The 15,460-nt window shown below is 40.7% G+C and overlaps 1 protein-coding gene across 1 annotated transcript in view; it reads right to left on the bottom strand.

Moving 5' to 3' along the window:
- Positions 1-15,460, bottom strand: part of LOC131741584 (ATP-binding cassette sub-family A member 17-like) — a 95,788-nt gene that overhangs the window by 23,713 nt on the left and 56,615 nt on the right. Inside the window, 9 exon segments of the mRNA XM_059038617.2 lie at positions 2,113-2,332; positions 2,924-3,128; positions 3,301-3,568; positions 4,150-4,160; positions 5,525-5,643; positions 5,645-5,691; positions 5,694-5,823; positions 7,393-7,555; positions 14,748-14,871. Of these exon segments, the coding sequence (XP_058894600.1) occupies positions 2,113-2,332; positions 2,924-3,128; positions 3,301-3,568; positions 4,150-4,160; positions 5,525-5,643; positions 5,645-5,691; positions 5,694-5,823; positions 7,393-7,555; positions 14,748-14,871 (1,287 nt within the window).

Below are 15,460 nucleotides of genomic sequence, written 5' to 3'. Positions count from 1 at the left end.
TGGAACAGACTGTTTCATTCCCTTTCTCTGCGGTCCCAAGCCTCTCGAGGATTCTGTGTTGCTAAATTAGATACTTGCTCAGCCATTTCCCTTTAGATGTTTCTTCATTGTGAATTCATACATTTTTATTTCCTTTGCTATCGTTTTAGTGGAGTCTCAGGAAAAAGAGAGCTCAGATTTAGCTTTCATAACTCTCTGTCTACTGCCATGGTAACAGCATCTTAATGAGGCCTCTAGGGCATGTGTACAAGGGCCAAGGGCCAGCCTCTAAAGTATAGTTTTCTTTCTCAGGGAGTAGGGATGGAGCCTATGAAGGCACTGGCATCCTTTTCCCCAGACCAGGGGTGAAGCTTCTTGCCTTGTCCCAGCCTCCTTCCTCTTTAACTCACCCGATTTCCAGTTAGTTTTAGCAGTTGCCTCCTACTAAGCAGAAGAAGTACCTTGGTCCCTGTTATTGTTGCATTGGAGGGAAGAGAAGAAATAGCATGAAGCAATCTAAGAAGAAACAGATCCCAGCAAGGCCAAGGGATCCAGAGAGAATGTCCAGAGAGTCAGGCACTAGCTTGGTCATCTTCTCTAAAAGCTCCACTCCCATCAGGGACCTCAGTGTCCTTGGATTTTCAGGTGCTTGTTCCTCTTGGGTGGGTTGAGCGACAGAGGAGAGGAGAAAGGGAGGAATCCTTAGATTCTCCCTGGAGATTAGGACAAACATTTTTCAGAGTGATTCCCTGTACCACCTGTGTCAGAATCATGCAAGATGTCTTTAAGTGCTGATCAGTGAATCTCAGATGGAGTTTACAGCTGAGAACTGCTGGATTTGGCTTCCCTCAGGACAGGCCTTTGTGTATCCCCTTTCCTCTGCCTGCAGTGTGCTTTTTGTTCTATTTCAATCATAAAGTCAAAACACTGTCACTTTTATGATCTTCTCAGATTAAAATAATTCCATCTCTGAAATTCCACAGGTGGTATGTATGAGAACTAGAAAAGGCACCACAAACTCTGAGAGTTAGAGTAGTAAAATAAATTCAAAATAGAGAATACACACACGTCCTTTAAGAGACAGAATGACTCCCCAGATGAAAGCAGAAGAAGCTGTTAATATATATATATATATATATATATATATTTTTTTTTTTTTTTTTTTTTTGCAGTACACGGGCCTCTCTCTGTTGTGGCCTCTCCCATTGCGGAGCACAGGCTCCGGATGCACAGGCTCAGCGGTCATGGCTCACGGGCCTAGCCGCTCCGTGGCACGTGGGATCTTCCCGGACTGGGGCACGAACCCGTGTCCCCTGCATCGGCAGGCGGACTCTCAACCAATGTGCCACCAGGGAAGCCCAACATACTTTTAAATTAAAAGAAAGAAACAAACAAAACCCCAAAGTCAATTTGAAGGAGGTGGTCAGCATAAAAACGAATGAAAAAAAGCATTACAGGGGTAAAATATGATCATGGATATCCAGCCCTGACCCAGAGAGAGACGGCAGCACAGACATGAAGACGTCGGTTTTAAAGGATGTGGTGTGAAGATGGCTCACCCCTCAGTTTCTTTGACTCTAATTGCACATCACCAAGCAGCTTTCGTCCAACCCTGGCTTATTATTATTACCTTCTTTTAAACTGAGGAATAATTTACTTCAGTGAAATGCACGATCATAAGTGGACAGTTTGATGAATTTTGACAAATATTTATGCCCATGTAACCAACACCTGGATCAAGATACAGAATGTTTCCAACACTCCAGAAAGTTCCTTAAGGTCTCCATGTAGTAGACCCCCTCCCCCCATCTCTGAGCCAAACGCTTTTCTGGCTCAGAGTGTGCCTCCTCCACGCAGCACCCTGTTTTGATGTTTGTCTGCACTGCTGCACGTGGTAAGCGTCTGTTCCCTTTGTTGCTGAGCATACTCTGCTGATGAATATAACCACTGTGTGTCTCTGTCCTCCTGGAGATGCATGTTTGGGATGTTGCCAGTTTGGGGCTCTTCCATTGACAGCTGCTGAGAAGAGCCTCACACAGGCCCCTGGCAGACACATGTTTTCATGGGTACAACTTCTGTGGCTGCTGGAGGGAAAGTTAAAGCTATGTGATGTATAGCCGTAACGGTCCTCACCTTTTTCACTTGTGACTGAGACGAGAACAAGGGGGCTGATGCTTAAAAAGGTGAGCGTGATGATGAGCTTAACAGAGGCGCTACCCGCATTGTCAAAGCAGAAGCTCGTCAGGTAGATGAAGGGGATGATCGCCCAGGCATAGAGCATTAGCAACAAGACAACAGCAGGGATGTTTTCCGGGTGTGTAAAGGCTTCTTCATCATAGTACAAAAACACCACCTTAGGAAAGCGGGGTAGAATTTGGAAAAGTCACTAAGAGTCAGTCCTAAGCATTAGAGAAAGGATATGATAATCTTAATTTTAAAAGTAAAGTAAATAAGGTGTTAGCAGTACTACATCGGCAACTCCCTTCCCCTACTCATCCAGCAGTGCAGAGACAGCTGGATCTGCCCCTGAAAATCCGTGCAGTGAGATCAGGGGCTCAGAGGCAGAACAAAAGAGGACGTGATCCATTCTGCACAAATGACCAGGGAACCTCAAGCAGAACAACTCAGTCACCACCAAAGACTTGCAACCCTCAGTGCACTGGGCACTGTCCCCAAGGCACTGTCATTTACTAGCTTGAGGCAGCAGTTGTGGGGAAGCCACAAATTAGAGACCCTAGAGCCAGCCCCTCTGCTCCTAATGATGCTGGGACTGAAATCATCTTTTACTGAGGGTTAGCAATGAAGGTGCTTTCACACCCTGTGTGACCAATCAGGGACTTAGCTGCCAGCCTGGACTTCAGGTAGGGTTCTGGTTCTTCATAGGGTCCCCAAGGCAAGCCCCCTGTGATGTGCAGGGGAAAGGCCTCAGCACCATGCAGCTCACCAGCAGCAGCAGAGTGGGGATGAGGAAGGAGATGAGGTCCCACAGCAGAGCGGAGGGCCAGAAAGTAGCCACGTAAATGCCACTGATGAACTGGACCTGCTTGGTCTTGATGCATCTCTCTTTGACTGTCAAGATGGAGAAAGAGCTAGACAGGAAAGCCATTCCAAAAAGTAAGTTGATAACAAGATAATGTCCTTTAGGACCCCTGTAAAAGACAGGATATAAGGAGAGAGGTAGCCACTTAAGTAGAACTGCTCACAGCAACCATACTCCAAAATAACAATTTGTGATTCAAACAAAACAAAACAAAACAAAACAAAGGAAGAAGTAGGTGGTAAAGGGAGAAGCACTGAGGAGGGAAGGAAAGTCACACATACTCATACAAGATATTCTCCGAGGTCTCCTTGCTTGACTGAGGTTGAGGGTGGTTGAATACCATTATTGAAGCCCTGGCACCAGAAAGCAACTTGAAGAGGACATTGTCCACCAGTGCCAGTGCCAGGGCAGTGGAACGGTATGCCTGGTTGTTGAACAGCACTGTCACTATGGTGTGGTTCCCCACATCTTCAAAGGAAGCTGCCACTAGGTAGTTCTGATCAAAGACCTCAGGCTCCTCCTCTAACTTTTTCAGGAGGAATGGCTCTACTGAACGTAGAAGAGAACAGACCATCCGAGAGCGTCACACCAAGCTCAGTGAGGCAGAGAGGATTCGCCTTTGGCCTCCCCCAACTGCTGCTCCTTCTGGGTATCTATCTCATCACTAACCCCCACCCACATCCGAAAGTGGGCTCCTCCTGACATGGCCATGCTCTGAATTCCAGTGATCCCCTTTGCCCACAGGGCTGTCTCCTGCCTGAGCCCCATGACCCCAGGGCATCAAGAAAGTTTTCCTTTCATTGACTGGAGCAGTATAAAAAAGTCTTGTCTAGTCATCTTTTAAATCTCAGCTCTGTCTACTCCCCTCCTCCCCATGGCCTTGATGCAGCCCAGGCCCCACCACCTTTGCCTGGATTGTGTGGCTCTAACAGAGCTCCTTGCCTCCTATCCAGTCCCTCCAGTCTCATGTGAAAAGACATGTCTGATCACATGCATTCTACCCAACAATTTCAAGTGACTCCCCACTGCTCTCGGGATAAAGCTAACCTCCTGCACATGACCTACAGTGCCCAGGTGTTATCCAGACTCCGCTTCCTGTCTTGAAGTTCTAGCCATGCCTAAGGACTCACCGTTCCCCATGCTTACAAATGCTCTTCTCATGGTTTGGAATGTTCTTTGGGTTACATTCCCCTGCTGTGAGTCAGTACCTATTCACACCTTAGGCTCTTAACTCTGGAGCGTCCTTTGGCCCTCCAAGCCTGAGACATGTCTATGAGACCATCATTTACTGTTCCTTTGTATTGTAACTACTGTCATTTATCCATATGATCTCTGGGCTAGAAGCTCATCAAGGGCTGGTAATAATATTGTTCATCACTGGACTTCAGCACACAGTGCCACGTGAAATATGACCCACTTAGAATCCTAGAATTTTTAGTGCTGGAAGGGACCTTCAATCACAGCAACAACAATAATGATAATTGAAAAAACCCCCCAAATAATCATAATTTTACCAATGGCTGAAGGTTACTGAGTGCCAGTGTTAACAGTGTGCAAAGCTCATGATAGGCACTCTCTCATGGAATCCTCCAATGACAATGTGAGGCAAGGTTTATTATTCTTTCCATTTTGCAGAAGAGGAAACCAAGGTTTGGAGAGGTAAGTCACTGTAATCCCAACCACTTTGCTACATCATGTTCTGCATTTGGTCTCTTTACTCTACTAAAAAAAAATGCTTAAAATTTTTATTTTAAATTAAAATATCACATGAATTTAATTTAAAAAATCAAATAATTATATAAAACTTATAATGAGAAATGGCAGTGCCATGGCCTACCCATCGCCATCCCTGGTACTTGCTCACCAGAGGCAACCACTTTGATATCTTTTAGTTCGTGTTTCTCTGGATTGCTAAATAGCCCATCTCTCTATTGACATCCTATCTTGGATGCAAGGACTTTGTTCTTTTATGACTATCCCTGTGCCCTATGGCCTTCCCTCCCCTCTTCTCCCCCTAGAGTTGTATCATAAATACGGTTTAATCAATAGTCAGTTTTGACATTACTATGACAAAGTAAAAATTATTCACAGCAGAACCAAGCAGTATATTATGACATGTTTCTTTTTTTGTACAACTTTCCCCCTCTGAAGTTAATAATGTTCTCCTTTTCTCATTTGCTTAGTTTTCTCTACATCTATCACTAAGTCATCCACAAACTCCCTTTGTGGGAGGGAGTGTAAATCTCTTCTTAATAATTCAAGTGTAACAGAAAATTTATCAGTTTCATTTTTGGACATGCTTTAGTTCCTAGAAAGACACAACTTGGTCTCATTTCTAGGTCTCCCTTTCCTGTCATTTGGCTTTTGAAAGATGTTTTTCTGAGACTTCTACCTATTCACTCTGACTTCAGGGAGCATCACGTGGCCTGGAAGCACATGGTTTCACTACAAGGAGCAATGGGCCTGCTTCCTGCCCCGTTTTCCTGGGCCTGGTACTTACTTAGCAGCTGCAGAGGAATCTGTTCCTCAGCCATGAGCATATCTGTAAAATGTTCTGAAAGCTGAGGACCCAGCCTGGAATTCAGAGAAATAAAGAATGGAACAATAGTTTGACCATATGTTTTTTAGGGTCAACTCCAATGGGACATTTTCCATGCTTGTACTGAAGTTGGGAATGAGAGGCTGACCATAAGGATCACCAGAGGTACCAGGATCTGTACTGACAGCATCATCATTGAGTTGCACCAAGAATATGTAGCCATTTTCAAGAACATGGCATCGAACTGTTGGCAGAGAAGGCTGAACTACAATTTTAAAAAAGGGGGAAACAACATTAACATAGTCACAGGCAGAAGCTGGCAGGCAGTTATGTGGCTCACGTCCAATTGTATTCTCTCATATTGTGTCTTAACATTTTGATGATGTTAAAAATTGCTTCAGATTAAAATTCTTTGACTTAATTATTTGATTAACATTTAATGGAGGAAAAAGAAGGCCCAGATTGGAAAGAGTCTGGAAGAGTAGCCTAAACAGATACCAAATATAAACATGATACGATTGTTTTTTACCTGCCAGATTGGCAAAAATTTTAAGTTGATGAGTATATGAGGAAAATGCCATTGCTGGCGTTTTAATTTGGTATAACTTTTTTTAGAAAACAAATTAGCTGAATGAATAAAATTAATTTGATATTCACACAGTCTTTAATCTAGAAGTTTTACTTCTAGTAATGTATCCTACAGGTATACTTGTGTAAGTATGCAGGACACACACAGAGATGTCCCTGTGGCATTGACAGTAAATGTCAAAGTGTATAGTCATGTGCACTGAGATCCCAAGATCCAGTGCTGGGCCCAGAGGCAGCAGACTGTGGAGGTGGGCACTGCATGCTCCCACCCAACTTCTCTGTAGTGCAGCACTAGCTGGGGCAGGCAGCGGGGCCTTCAAGCCTCAGGTGCCAGTGATCCTTGTTCTCAAAATACCAAAAAATCCCTGAAAGTGTCTACCAAGCACCCCCTCCAAGTTTTCCACATTTGACATGATGGAAGCTCCTTTCCCCTCAAACATTCCTTAAAAGGCACTGCTAATAACTCATCAGAGGTGGTGCTCTGAGAAATACTTCCTGGGAAGGTTCCAGAGCTGTTTGCTAAAGCAAAGCTTGGCCAAGTAGAGGCCAGATAGATCCTTCCTGGGGGTTGGAGAAGAGCCTCCTGTATAAGACAGGCACTGGCCTAGATGACCCCCCAAGACCCTTTCCAACTCAGAGGCTCCATGAATGGCAGCTTCCCCTTGAATAGGTGATTTAAGACTATGAAATAGTGAGATTAATCTTTTCACTAACCCATGAAAACCAGTCTCATTATTTTGCAACATACCTTATAGATAGCTAAATCAAGACCGCTATATAAAATGCATATCAATATTCTTTTTTTAACCATTGAAAGAATGTCCATGTATTTCATAAGAATATATTTTTTAAAATTTAAATTCCAGGTGGTACAATACATGATCTGTTTCACAGTGAAAAATTAAAAAGAAAGATTAAGTATGCTTTTTGGCCAGTAGATTTAATACTTTTATTCTTTCTTCTTCCTTATGAAAGGAATGGCCACGACCTTTTGTAGATCTTTTCTGATACTCCCTTCCATTATGTTGATCCTAGTCAGAAAACACCAGCATTCTGACTTTGAAGTGGAGCAAAGAGCATGGTACTGTTGAAACCCAGCAGAGCCAATCTTTTATGCCTAAAATCTGCACATTTTTTCTTAAGCCCCTATTAAAGGTTGATATATACTTCTTGACAGAATAATATCATGATTCTAAGAATGAAATAAAAATCTGCTTTCTTGCATGCATTTGAAATATTTGCTCACCCCAGTGTTTGGTTGGATTGGTAGGCTGGACCATATTGAGAAAATCCTTGAATGAAGACGTTTAATTCTATTAACAGGAACTCTGCTAACCAGCAGGTGAGAATGGAAGGAGGGAAGCTTGATGATTTGCATATCTATACTGGAATCTACCAACTTACTAACCCTAAACCAAACCAGAAACAAAAAGAAATAAAAATTCTCAAAATCACAACACATTTCATTTTGTTTGGATTTAAAGAATGAAAGTTGTGTAAAATATTTTTAAAAAGTTAGAACAATAATGAGAGAAAAAAGATCTACACCAAGATTCCATATTGCTAGCAAGTATATATTGGCTAGAAAGTTCTTAAATAGGCACTAAATAAGAACTGAATTAACTGACCAATGGCTTTTCCAAACAACTGAGGCAACACTAGCATAAATAGATTTCATTATTTTCCTTAAAAGATACCACATACAAACTAAAACAAAAATATCACTAATATCTATTTTATGAACAAAACTATAAATTATAAAATGCAGCATTGTTGATGCTCTAGGACAGGGGTTTGTAAACTATGGCCAGTAGGCCAAATCCAGCTCAGAAAGGATTTTACATTTTTAAATGGTTACATGTTTAGATGGTTATCTAAGTGACTTACGTAATACCCTTGATTATGCCACTAAACCTACATAGCCTGAAGTATTTACTATCTGGCCCTTTAAGAAAAAGTTTGCCCAAAACCACTCCCCCCACACCAAGGCAAAAAGATGTATTCATTGTTGGCAGCAAACTGTTAGGTCAAGAAACATATTTTTATTCATAGTCTTCAGGCCAGTTATTCTACTGCTGGGAATTTGTCACAACAAAATAATCCAGTAAACCGGTGACTCATTTTCCCTCCAGTATCGTTCTGCAAAAGACAGTGAATTAATTGTTATTTATTGCTGTGACACAGATTATTCCAAAATTTAGCATCTTTATTTATTTATTTAAGTCTTTTGGCCTTGCCACATGGCTTGTGGAATCTTAGTTCCCTGATCAGAGATTGAACCCACTCCTCTTGCACTGGGGGCACGGAGTCTTAACCACTGGACCACCAGGGAAGTCCCAGCATCTTAAAACAACAGTAAGCATTTATCACGCAGTTCCTGTGGTCAGGAATTTGGGAGTGGCTCAGCTGGGCGGTTCTGTCTCAAGGTCTCTCCTGAGGCTGTAGTCAAGCTATGGGCCAGGCTGCAGTTGTTTGAAGGCTGGACTGGGGCAGGAGGGTCAGCTCTCAGGGTGGTGCCCTTATGTGGCTGCAGGCAGGAGGCAGTAGTGTGTGGTTCTCTGTAGTTCTGACAAGAACATTGGTTGATGGTTTAAGTAACATTAATGATTAAGATAAAAATGAAACAACAAAGATGTATGTCAGAACTTCACTCATTCATCCATGAGGTGAGCAACATTTTTGTTGGATTGAGTAACATTTTTTTAATACTGGAAGAGTATTTCCTCAAATTCTATTCTTAATGAAATTTCTTCAGATATGACATACTTTTAAGCTTAATTCACACTATTAACATTTTCTCAGTCATTACTTTTTTAATCTAGACAATCAAAACAATAAATTAAACCCCAATTTATAGTGTTTATCAATTTCCATGTTGTAAATACTCTCACCATGATTGATTTCAAATTATCAACATAACATTTCCATCATACAGATGTAAGTACATGTAAAAATAACCTCAAGAGCACTGATAATAGTAAAATGTAGCCAAATCATGAGGAAATGAAGTTTTTATTATTACCTTTTGTGATTATTGTGATTTATAATAAGAAATATGTATTTGATCTTTGTCCTGGTTCTAGAATAGAGAGCCTAAAACCCTTGTAAATTTCTAAGTGATGAGAGCCATAACAGTGTCTTCTGTTATGTTAATGGATGGGGGGCTGGTTGCCATGGGAACAAAAACCAAGTGATTAGAGCTTTAGAACTTTTGACCACCTTCACTCAATTCCCCCACCCCTACCTCCAACCTCTTGCAACCACAACTCTGTTCTGTGTTTCCCTGAGGTGTTTTTGGTTTTTTTTAAGATTCCACATATAAGTAAAATCTTACAGTGTTTGTCTTTCTGTGTCTGACTTATTTCACTGAGCATAATGCCCTCAAGGCCTATCCATGTTGTTGCAAGTGTCAGGATTCCTCTTTTTTTTTTTTTAATGGCCAAATAGTTTTTGTGTGTGTGTGTGTGTGTGTGTGTGTGTGTGTGTGTGTGTGTTTATCAATCACATTTTCTTTATCCATTCCCCTGCTGATGGACACTTAGGTTGTTTCTACAACTTGGCCATTGTAAATTATGTTTCAATGAACATGGGGGTGCAGATATCTCTTTGAGGTAGTGAGTATATTTCCTTTAGATATATACCCAAAAGTGGAATTGTTGGATCATATGGTAGTTCTATTTTTTTTTAATTAATTTATTTATTTTTGGCTGCATTGGGTCTTCGTTGCTGCACGCAGGCTTTCTCTAGTTGTGGCGAGCGGGGACTACTCTTCATTGCAGCACGTGGGCTTCTCATGCCGTGGCTTCTCTTGTTGTGGAGCACGGGCTCTAGGCACATGGGCTTCAGTAGTTGTGGCATGTGGGCTCAGTAGTTGTGGCTTGTGGGCTCTAGAACACAGGCTCAGTAGTTGTGGCGTGCGGGCTTAGTTGCTCTGTGGCATGTGGGATCTTCCTGGACCAGGGCTCGAACCTGTGTCCCCTGCATTGGCAGGCAGATTCTTAACCACTGCGCCACCAGGAAAGTCCCTCTATTTTTAATGTTTTGAGGAACCTTCAATATCGGTTTTCATAGTGGCTGCACCATTTTACATTCCGACCAACAGAACACAAGGGTTCCCTTTTCTCCACATCCTGGCCAAAGCTTGTTATCTCCTGTCTCTCTGCCATTCTAACAGGTGTGAGGTGTTATCTCATAGTGGTTTTGATTTGCATTTCGCTAATGATTAGTGATGTTGAACACCTTTTCATGGATCTGTTGGCCATCTGAATATATTCTTTGGAAAAAAAGTCTATCCAGGCCCTTTACCCATTTAAAAATTGGATTTTTTTTTCTTTTTTGCTATTGAGTTGTATGAATTCTTTATATATTTTGGATACTAACCCCTTATCATATAAGTGTCTGTGAATACTTTCTCCCATTCAGTAGGTTGCCTTTTAATTTTGTTGATCATTTTGTTTGCTGTGCAGAGCTTTTTATTTTGATGTAGTTCTACCTGTTTATTTTTCCTTCTGTTGCTCATGCTAATATCCTCCCTTTGATTGTGAGCTGGACCTAGTGACTAACTTCTAATGAACAGAATATAGCGAAAGTGATAAAAATGTCACTTCCAAGATCAGGTTACAAAATGAATGTAGCTTCCATCTTGGTCACGTTTTCTCTCTTTCTCTGATCACTCGCTGTGGGGGAAGCCAGTTGCCATATCACAGGGTCACTCCAGCAACCTGGGAAGAGGCCCACATGGTGAAGAACTGAGGCCAATAGATACCAAGGAACTGAGGTCAGCCAGCAACAACAGTTGTGAACTTGGAAGTGGATCCTCCCTGAGTTGAGCCTTTAGAGACTGCAGCCCTGGCTAACAGATTGACTACAGCCACCTCCCAGGAGACCCTCAGCCAGAACCACCTATCTACCAGCTCCTGAACTCCTGACCCACAGAAACTGTGAGGTAATAAATGTTTGTTGTTTTAAGGCTGCTAAGTTTTAGGGTAATTTGTTATGCAGCAATAGATAATGAATACAAGCCAAAAAAAGAGTATAACAGACATGAGCACCTGAAAGGGAAAAATCATGCATAAGTAGTAGTCCCAGGAGGAGTGGAAAGAGAGGAAGGATCAGAAGAGAGATTGGTTGAGAATTTTCCAAAACTGACCAATATTAGCAAACACATTGTGAAAAGTGATAAAAATCCTAAGCAGAGGAACACAAAGAAAACCACACAAAGGCACATCACTGTAAAAATGTTGAAAACCTAAGACAAAGAAAAAATAATATTAAAAGCAGCCAGAGGTAAAGGACAGATTGCATTAAAAGAATAATAATAATACTGGCAGCTGACATATCAGTGGACATAATGGAAGCCAGAAGACAATAGAATGGAATGGATAAGCAAAAATGATCTATCCATATGATGGAGTACTATTCAGAAATAAAAAAAGAGTAAGTATTTATTATAAATGCCACAACATGAATGAACCTCCAAACATTCTTCTAAGTGAAAGAAGCCAGACATAAAATACATACTATATGATTTTCTAGGTAAATATATAAAGACAGAAAGTAGACTAGTGGTTGCCTTGGGCTAGAGATGGGAACAAGGGACGTTTGCAAATGAACATGAAAGATCTTTTCAGAGTGAGGAAAATGTTCTAATATTGGATTTTGGTTATGGTCACACCACTCAAAATTTACTAAAAGCCATCAAACTTCATGGTATGAATTACTGATTAATGTTACAGTATGTAAATTATACCTCAGTAAATCTGTTTTAAAAAGAAGATAATAGAATTACATTGTAGAAGTGTTTAAAAAACCCTCCTGAAGTAAAATTCTATATCAAGGAAAAATTCCTTCAAAAACGAAGGCCAAAAATATATTTTCAGGCAAACAAAAACTCTGAGACTTTATCACCAGAAAATCTGCACTAAAGGAAATAGACATTGTTTAGGCAGGAAGAAAACAGTTCTAGATGGAAGCTTAATGGTGAATGAAGGTTTAAAGAAAAATGCAAAGGGTAAATATGTGCTAAATTTATTTTTAATTAATTTTTATTGGAGTATAGCTGCTTTACAATGCTGTGTTAGTTTCTGCTGTACAGCAAAGTGAATCAGCTACATGTATACATATATCCCCTCTTTTTTGGATTTCCTTCCCATTTAGGTCACCACAGAGCATTGAGTAGAGTTCCCTGTGCTATACAGTAGGTTCTCATTAGTTATCTATTTTACATATAGTATCAATAGTGTATATATGTCAATCCCAATCTCCCAATTCATCCCACCCCCCTCCCCCCCTGGTATCCATAGGTTTGTTCTCTACTTCTGTGTCTCTATTTCTACTTTGCAAATAAGTTCATCTGTATCATTTTTCTAGATTCCACATATAAGTGATATTATAAATATGTGCTAAATTTAAATGAATACTGGTTGCACAAGAAACAATAATGTATTATGGGTTTTTAAAAATACACAGAATTGAAATAGTTGAACGAAATAGCACATATCTCTGTAAGTAGAATAAATGGAATTTAAGTGTGCTATGTACCTTGCATTGTCTGGAATGTGGTAAATGTACTAGTTTATTGTAAACTTTAATAAGTTAAAAATGCACATTGTAATCTTAGGATAACCACCAAGAGAACGGCAAAATAACTTACAAATTCTAAACTAACAGAGGAGAAAATATAAAGTAAAACAAACAAACAAACCCACTAAATCAATCCAAAAGACCAGAAAGGAAATAAGAGAATATGGAATCGGTGGGATAAATAGAAAACACTGAATAACATGGTGGATTCAAAACCAAATGAATTAGAATTTTTATTAGTTGTAAAGGACCAAAGCTTCTATTTAAAAAGAAAAGATAGACAAAATAATGTTTTTTTAAACTCCAGCTATATTCTGTAGAAATATATCTAAAATATATGGCTACAGTTAGAATAAATGCAAAAGGATGGACAAGGAAAATATCCTTCAAAAATCAGGGAGAAATAAAATCATTTCCAGACCAAAATAACTGAGAGTGTTTGGCACCAGCATAAAAACAGTAAAGGACGTGGTACAGAATGTACTGCAGGCAGAAGGAAAGTTACCAGAGAAGTACGAGGAAAAAATAGAAAGAGCTAACTATGTACATGAATTTAAATGTTCATTGTCTTCCCCAAACAACGTTTTGTGGAGTTAAAAAAGAGAATTAAAATATATAACAATAGTATATAAGTTGATGATGGTGGGACGTGTGTGAATAAAATTAAAGTGTTCCAAGGTCTTAGTATTTTCCAGAAACAGAGGAAAGATACTAATTCACCTGAGACTTTGATAAATTGCATATGTGTATCTCAATATGTAGGCTTACCATTAAAATAATAAAATAAGAATATATAGTTTCGGGCTTCCCTGGTGGCTCAGTGGTTAAGAATCCACCTGCCAATGCACGGGACATGGGTTCGAGCCCTGGTCTGGGAAGATCCCACATGCCACAGAGCAATTAAGCCCGCTCACCACAACTACTGAGCCTGTGCTCTAGAGCCCACGAGGCACAACTACTGAAGCCTGTGTGCCTAAAGCCCGTGCTCCGCAACAAGAGAAGCCACCGCAATGAGAAGCCCGTGCACCGCAACGAAGAGTAGCCCCCGCTCACCGCAACTAGAGAAAAGCCCGCGCGCAGCAAAAAAAAAAAAAAAAAAAAGAATATATAGTTTCCAGCTAGTGTGGGGTAGGGAGGAAAATATAAAATGAGGAAAAAACAATTCAAAAAAGGGAGAAAATAAGCCATATAGACTAAGCAGGACTAGTATAAAATATAAAATGACAGATATAAATTTTAATATAAGTAATATTGTAAATAGCCTACATATTCCATTTAGAAGACAAATATTACCAGACTGGGTAAAATACTCACCTGTTCTTCTTGCCACCTTATGGCCTAGTGTGGCCTCTTGGGTAGTTTACCTGGAATGCCCCCTCAAAGCCTTCCTAGCACTGAGCCAGCATCCCTGCTTCATTACGTTCAAATAGCTTGGTGGATGAATCAGCCAATCTCAGAGCTGCCCTAACTTGAGAAATCTTTTTTTTTTTTTTTTTTTTTTTTTTTGCGGTGTGTGGGCCTCTCACTGTTGTGGCCTCTCCCGTTGCGGAGCACAGGCTCCGGACGCGCAGGCTCAGCGGCCATGGCTCACGGACCCAGCTGCTCCGCGGCATGTGGGATCTTCCCGGACCGGGGCATGAACCCGTGTCTCCTGCATCGGCAGGCGGACTCTCAACCACTGCGCCACCAGGGAAGCCCGAGAAATCTTTTTAAATGAAATAATAAACCTTCCTAATAAACCGGCTGAGTGCGGGTTATATGTTACTTACAATCAAAAGTATCCCAACTGGTATAATATTTTTTTGAAATTTCCTAGAAATTTATGTTAAAATTTTGTTTGTTGGGTGATATTACATTCAATATTTTCTGCATTAACCAGTATCCCTATTATTGGAAGTACTAGTCAGAGGCTGGAAGACCATTCAGTGAGGATGTTATAGAAAGGATTCAAGCACAGGGCAATGTTTAAGATCTCGTCCAACTCTAAGATTCCTGGAGTCTAGTTTTGTACTTGCTTACCGAACGAAGAATTCTTCCATAGTGGTGACAGAGGTCCCAAAGCTGGCAATGCCCATCTCTTCCTGCCTCAGTTCCAAGTCAGTAAATAGAGATTCAAACCTGGGATGGAAGAACAGTTTTATTCCTCAAAGGTGGAAGGTGAATCCCTCATTATCACCATTGGCTTTCTACAGAGGAAAAAGCATGGGCTATGGAGTCTAGAATATTTTTGTTCAAATCTCATCTCTGTTCCTCTCTAAGTTTCATGACTCTGAACTTGAACAATGAACATAATAGAATTTACTTCAAAAACTTTCTGTAAGGATAAATCAAACATACACCTAGCACATTGCAGATGCAAAGTAAATATTAATTAATCTCTTTTATTTTGAGCAAGAAGAAATAACAGTACTATTTTTGGAGTGATTACTAAATGCCAGGGGCCATTCTAAGCCCTTTTCCATTTATTAACTCTGTGAATCCTTATTGAGGACAATGCTGAGAAGGTAAATAACTTCTGTGGGAGCCTGGCAACAACTGGACTGGGAGTCAGCCACACCTACTAGACTACCCATAGTAGTCAGCCTGCCACAACAGAAGAGCACACATAGCCCACACAGGAAACACCTGTAGAGCACAGAACTCTGGTGACCAGACAGGAATGCACTGCTGGGATGCATAGGATGTGATGTCCCCTACCTAAGGCCACTTCTCCAAGATCAGGAAATGTAACC

This window comes from Kogia breviceps, chromosome 14 (assembly GCF_026419965.1).
Source record: "Kogia breviceps isolate mKogBre1 chromosome 14, mKogBre1 haplotype 1, whole genome shotgun sequence".
Classification (NCBI taxonomy): domain Eukaryota; kingdom Metazoa; phylum Chordata; class Mammalia; order Artiodactyla; family Physeteridae; genus Kogia; species Kogia breviceps.
Note: the sequence above shows the minus strand (reverse complement) of the source record. Positions and strands in the feature narration are given on the sequence as shown.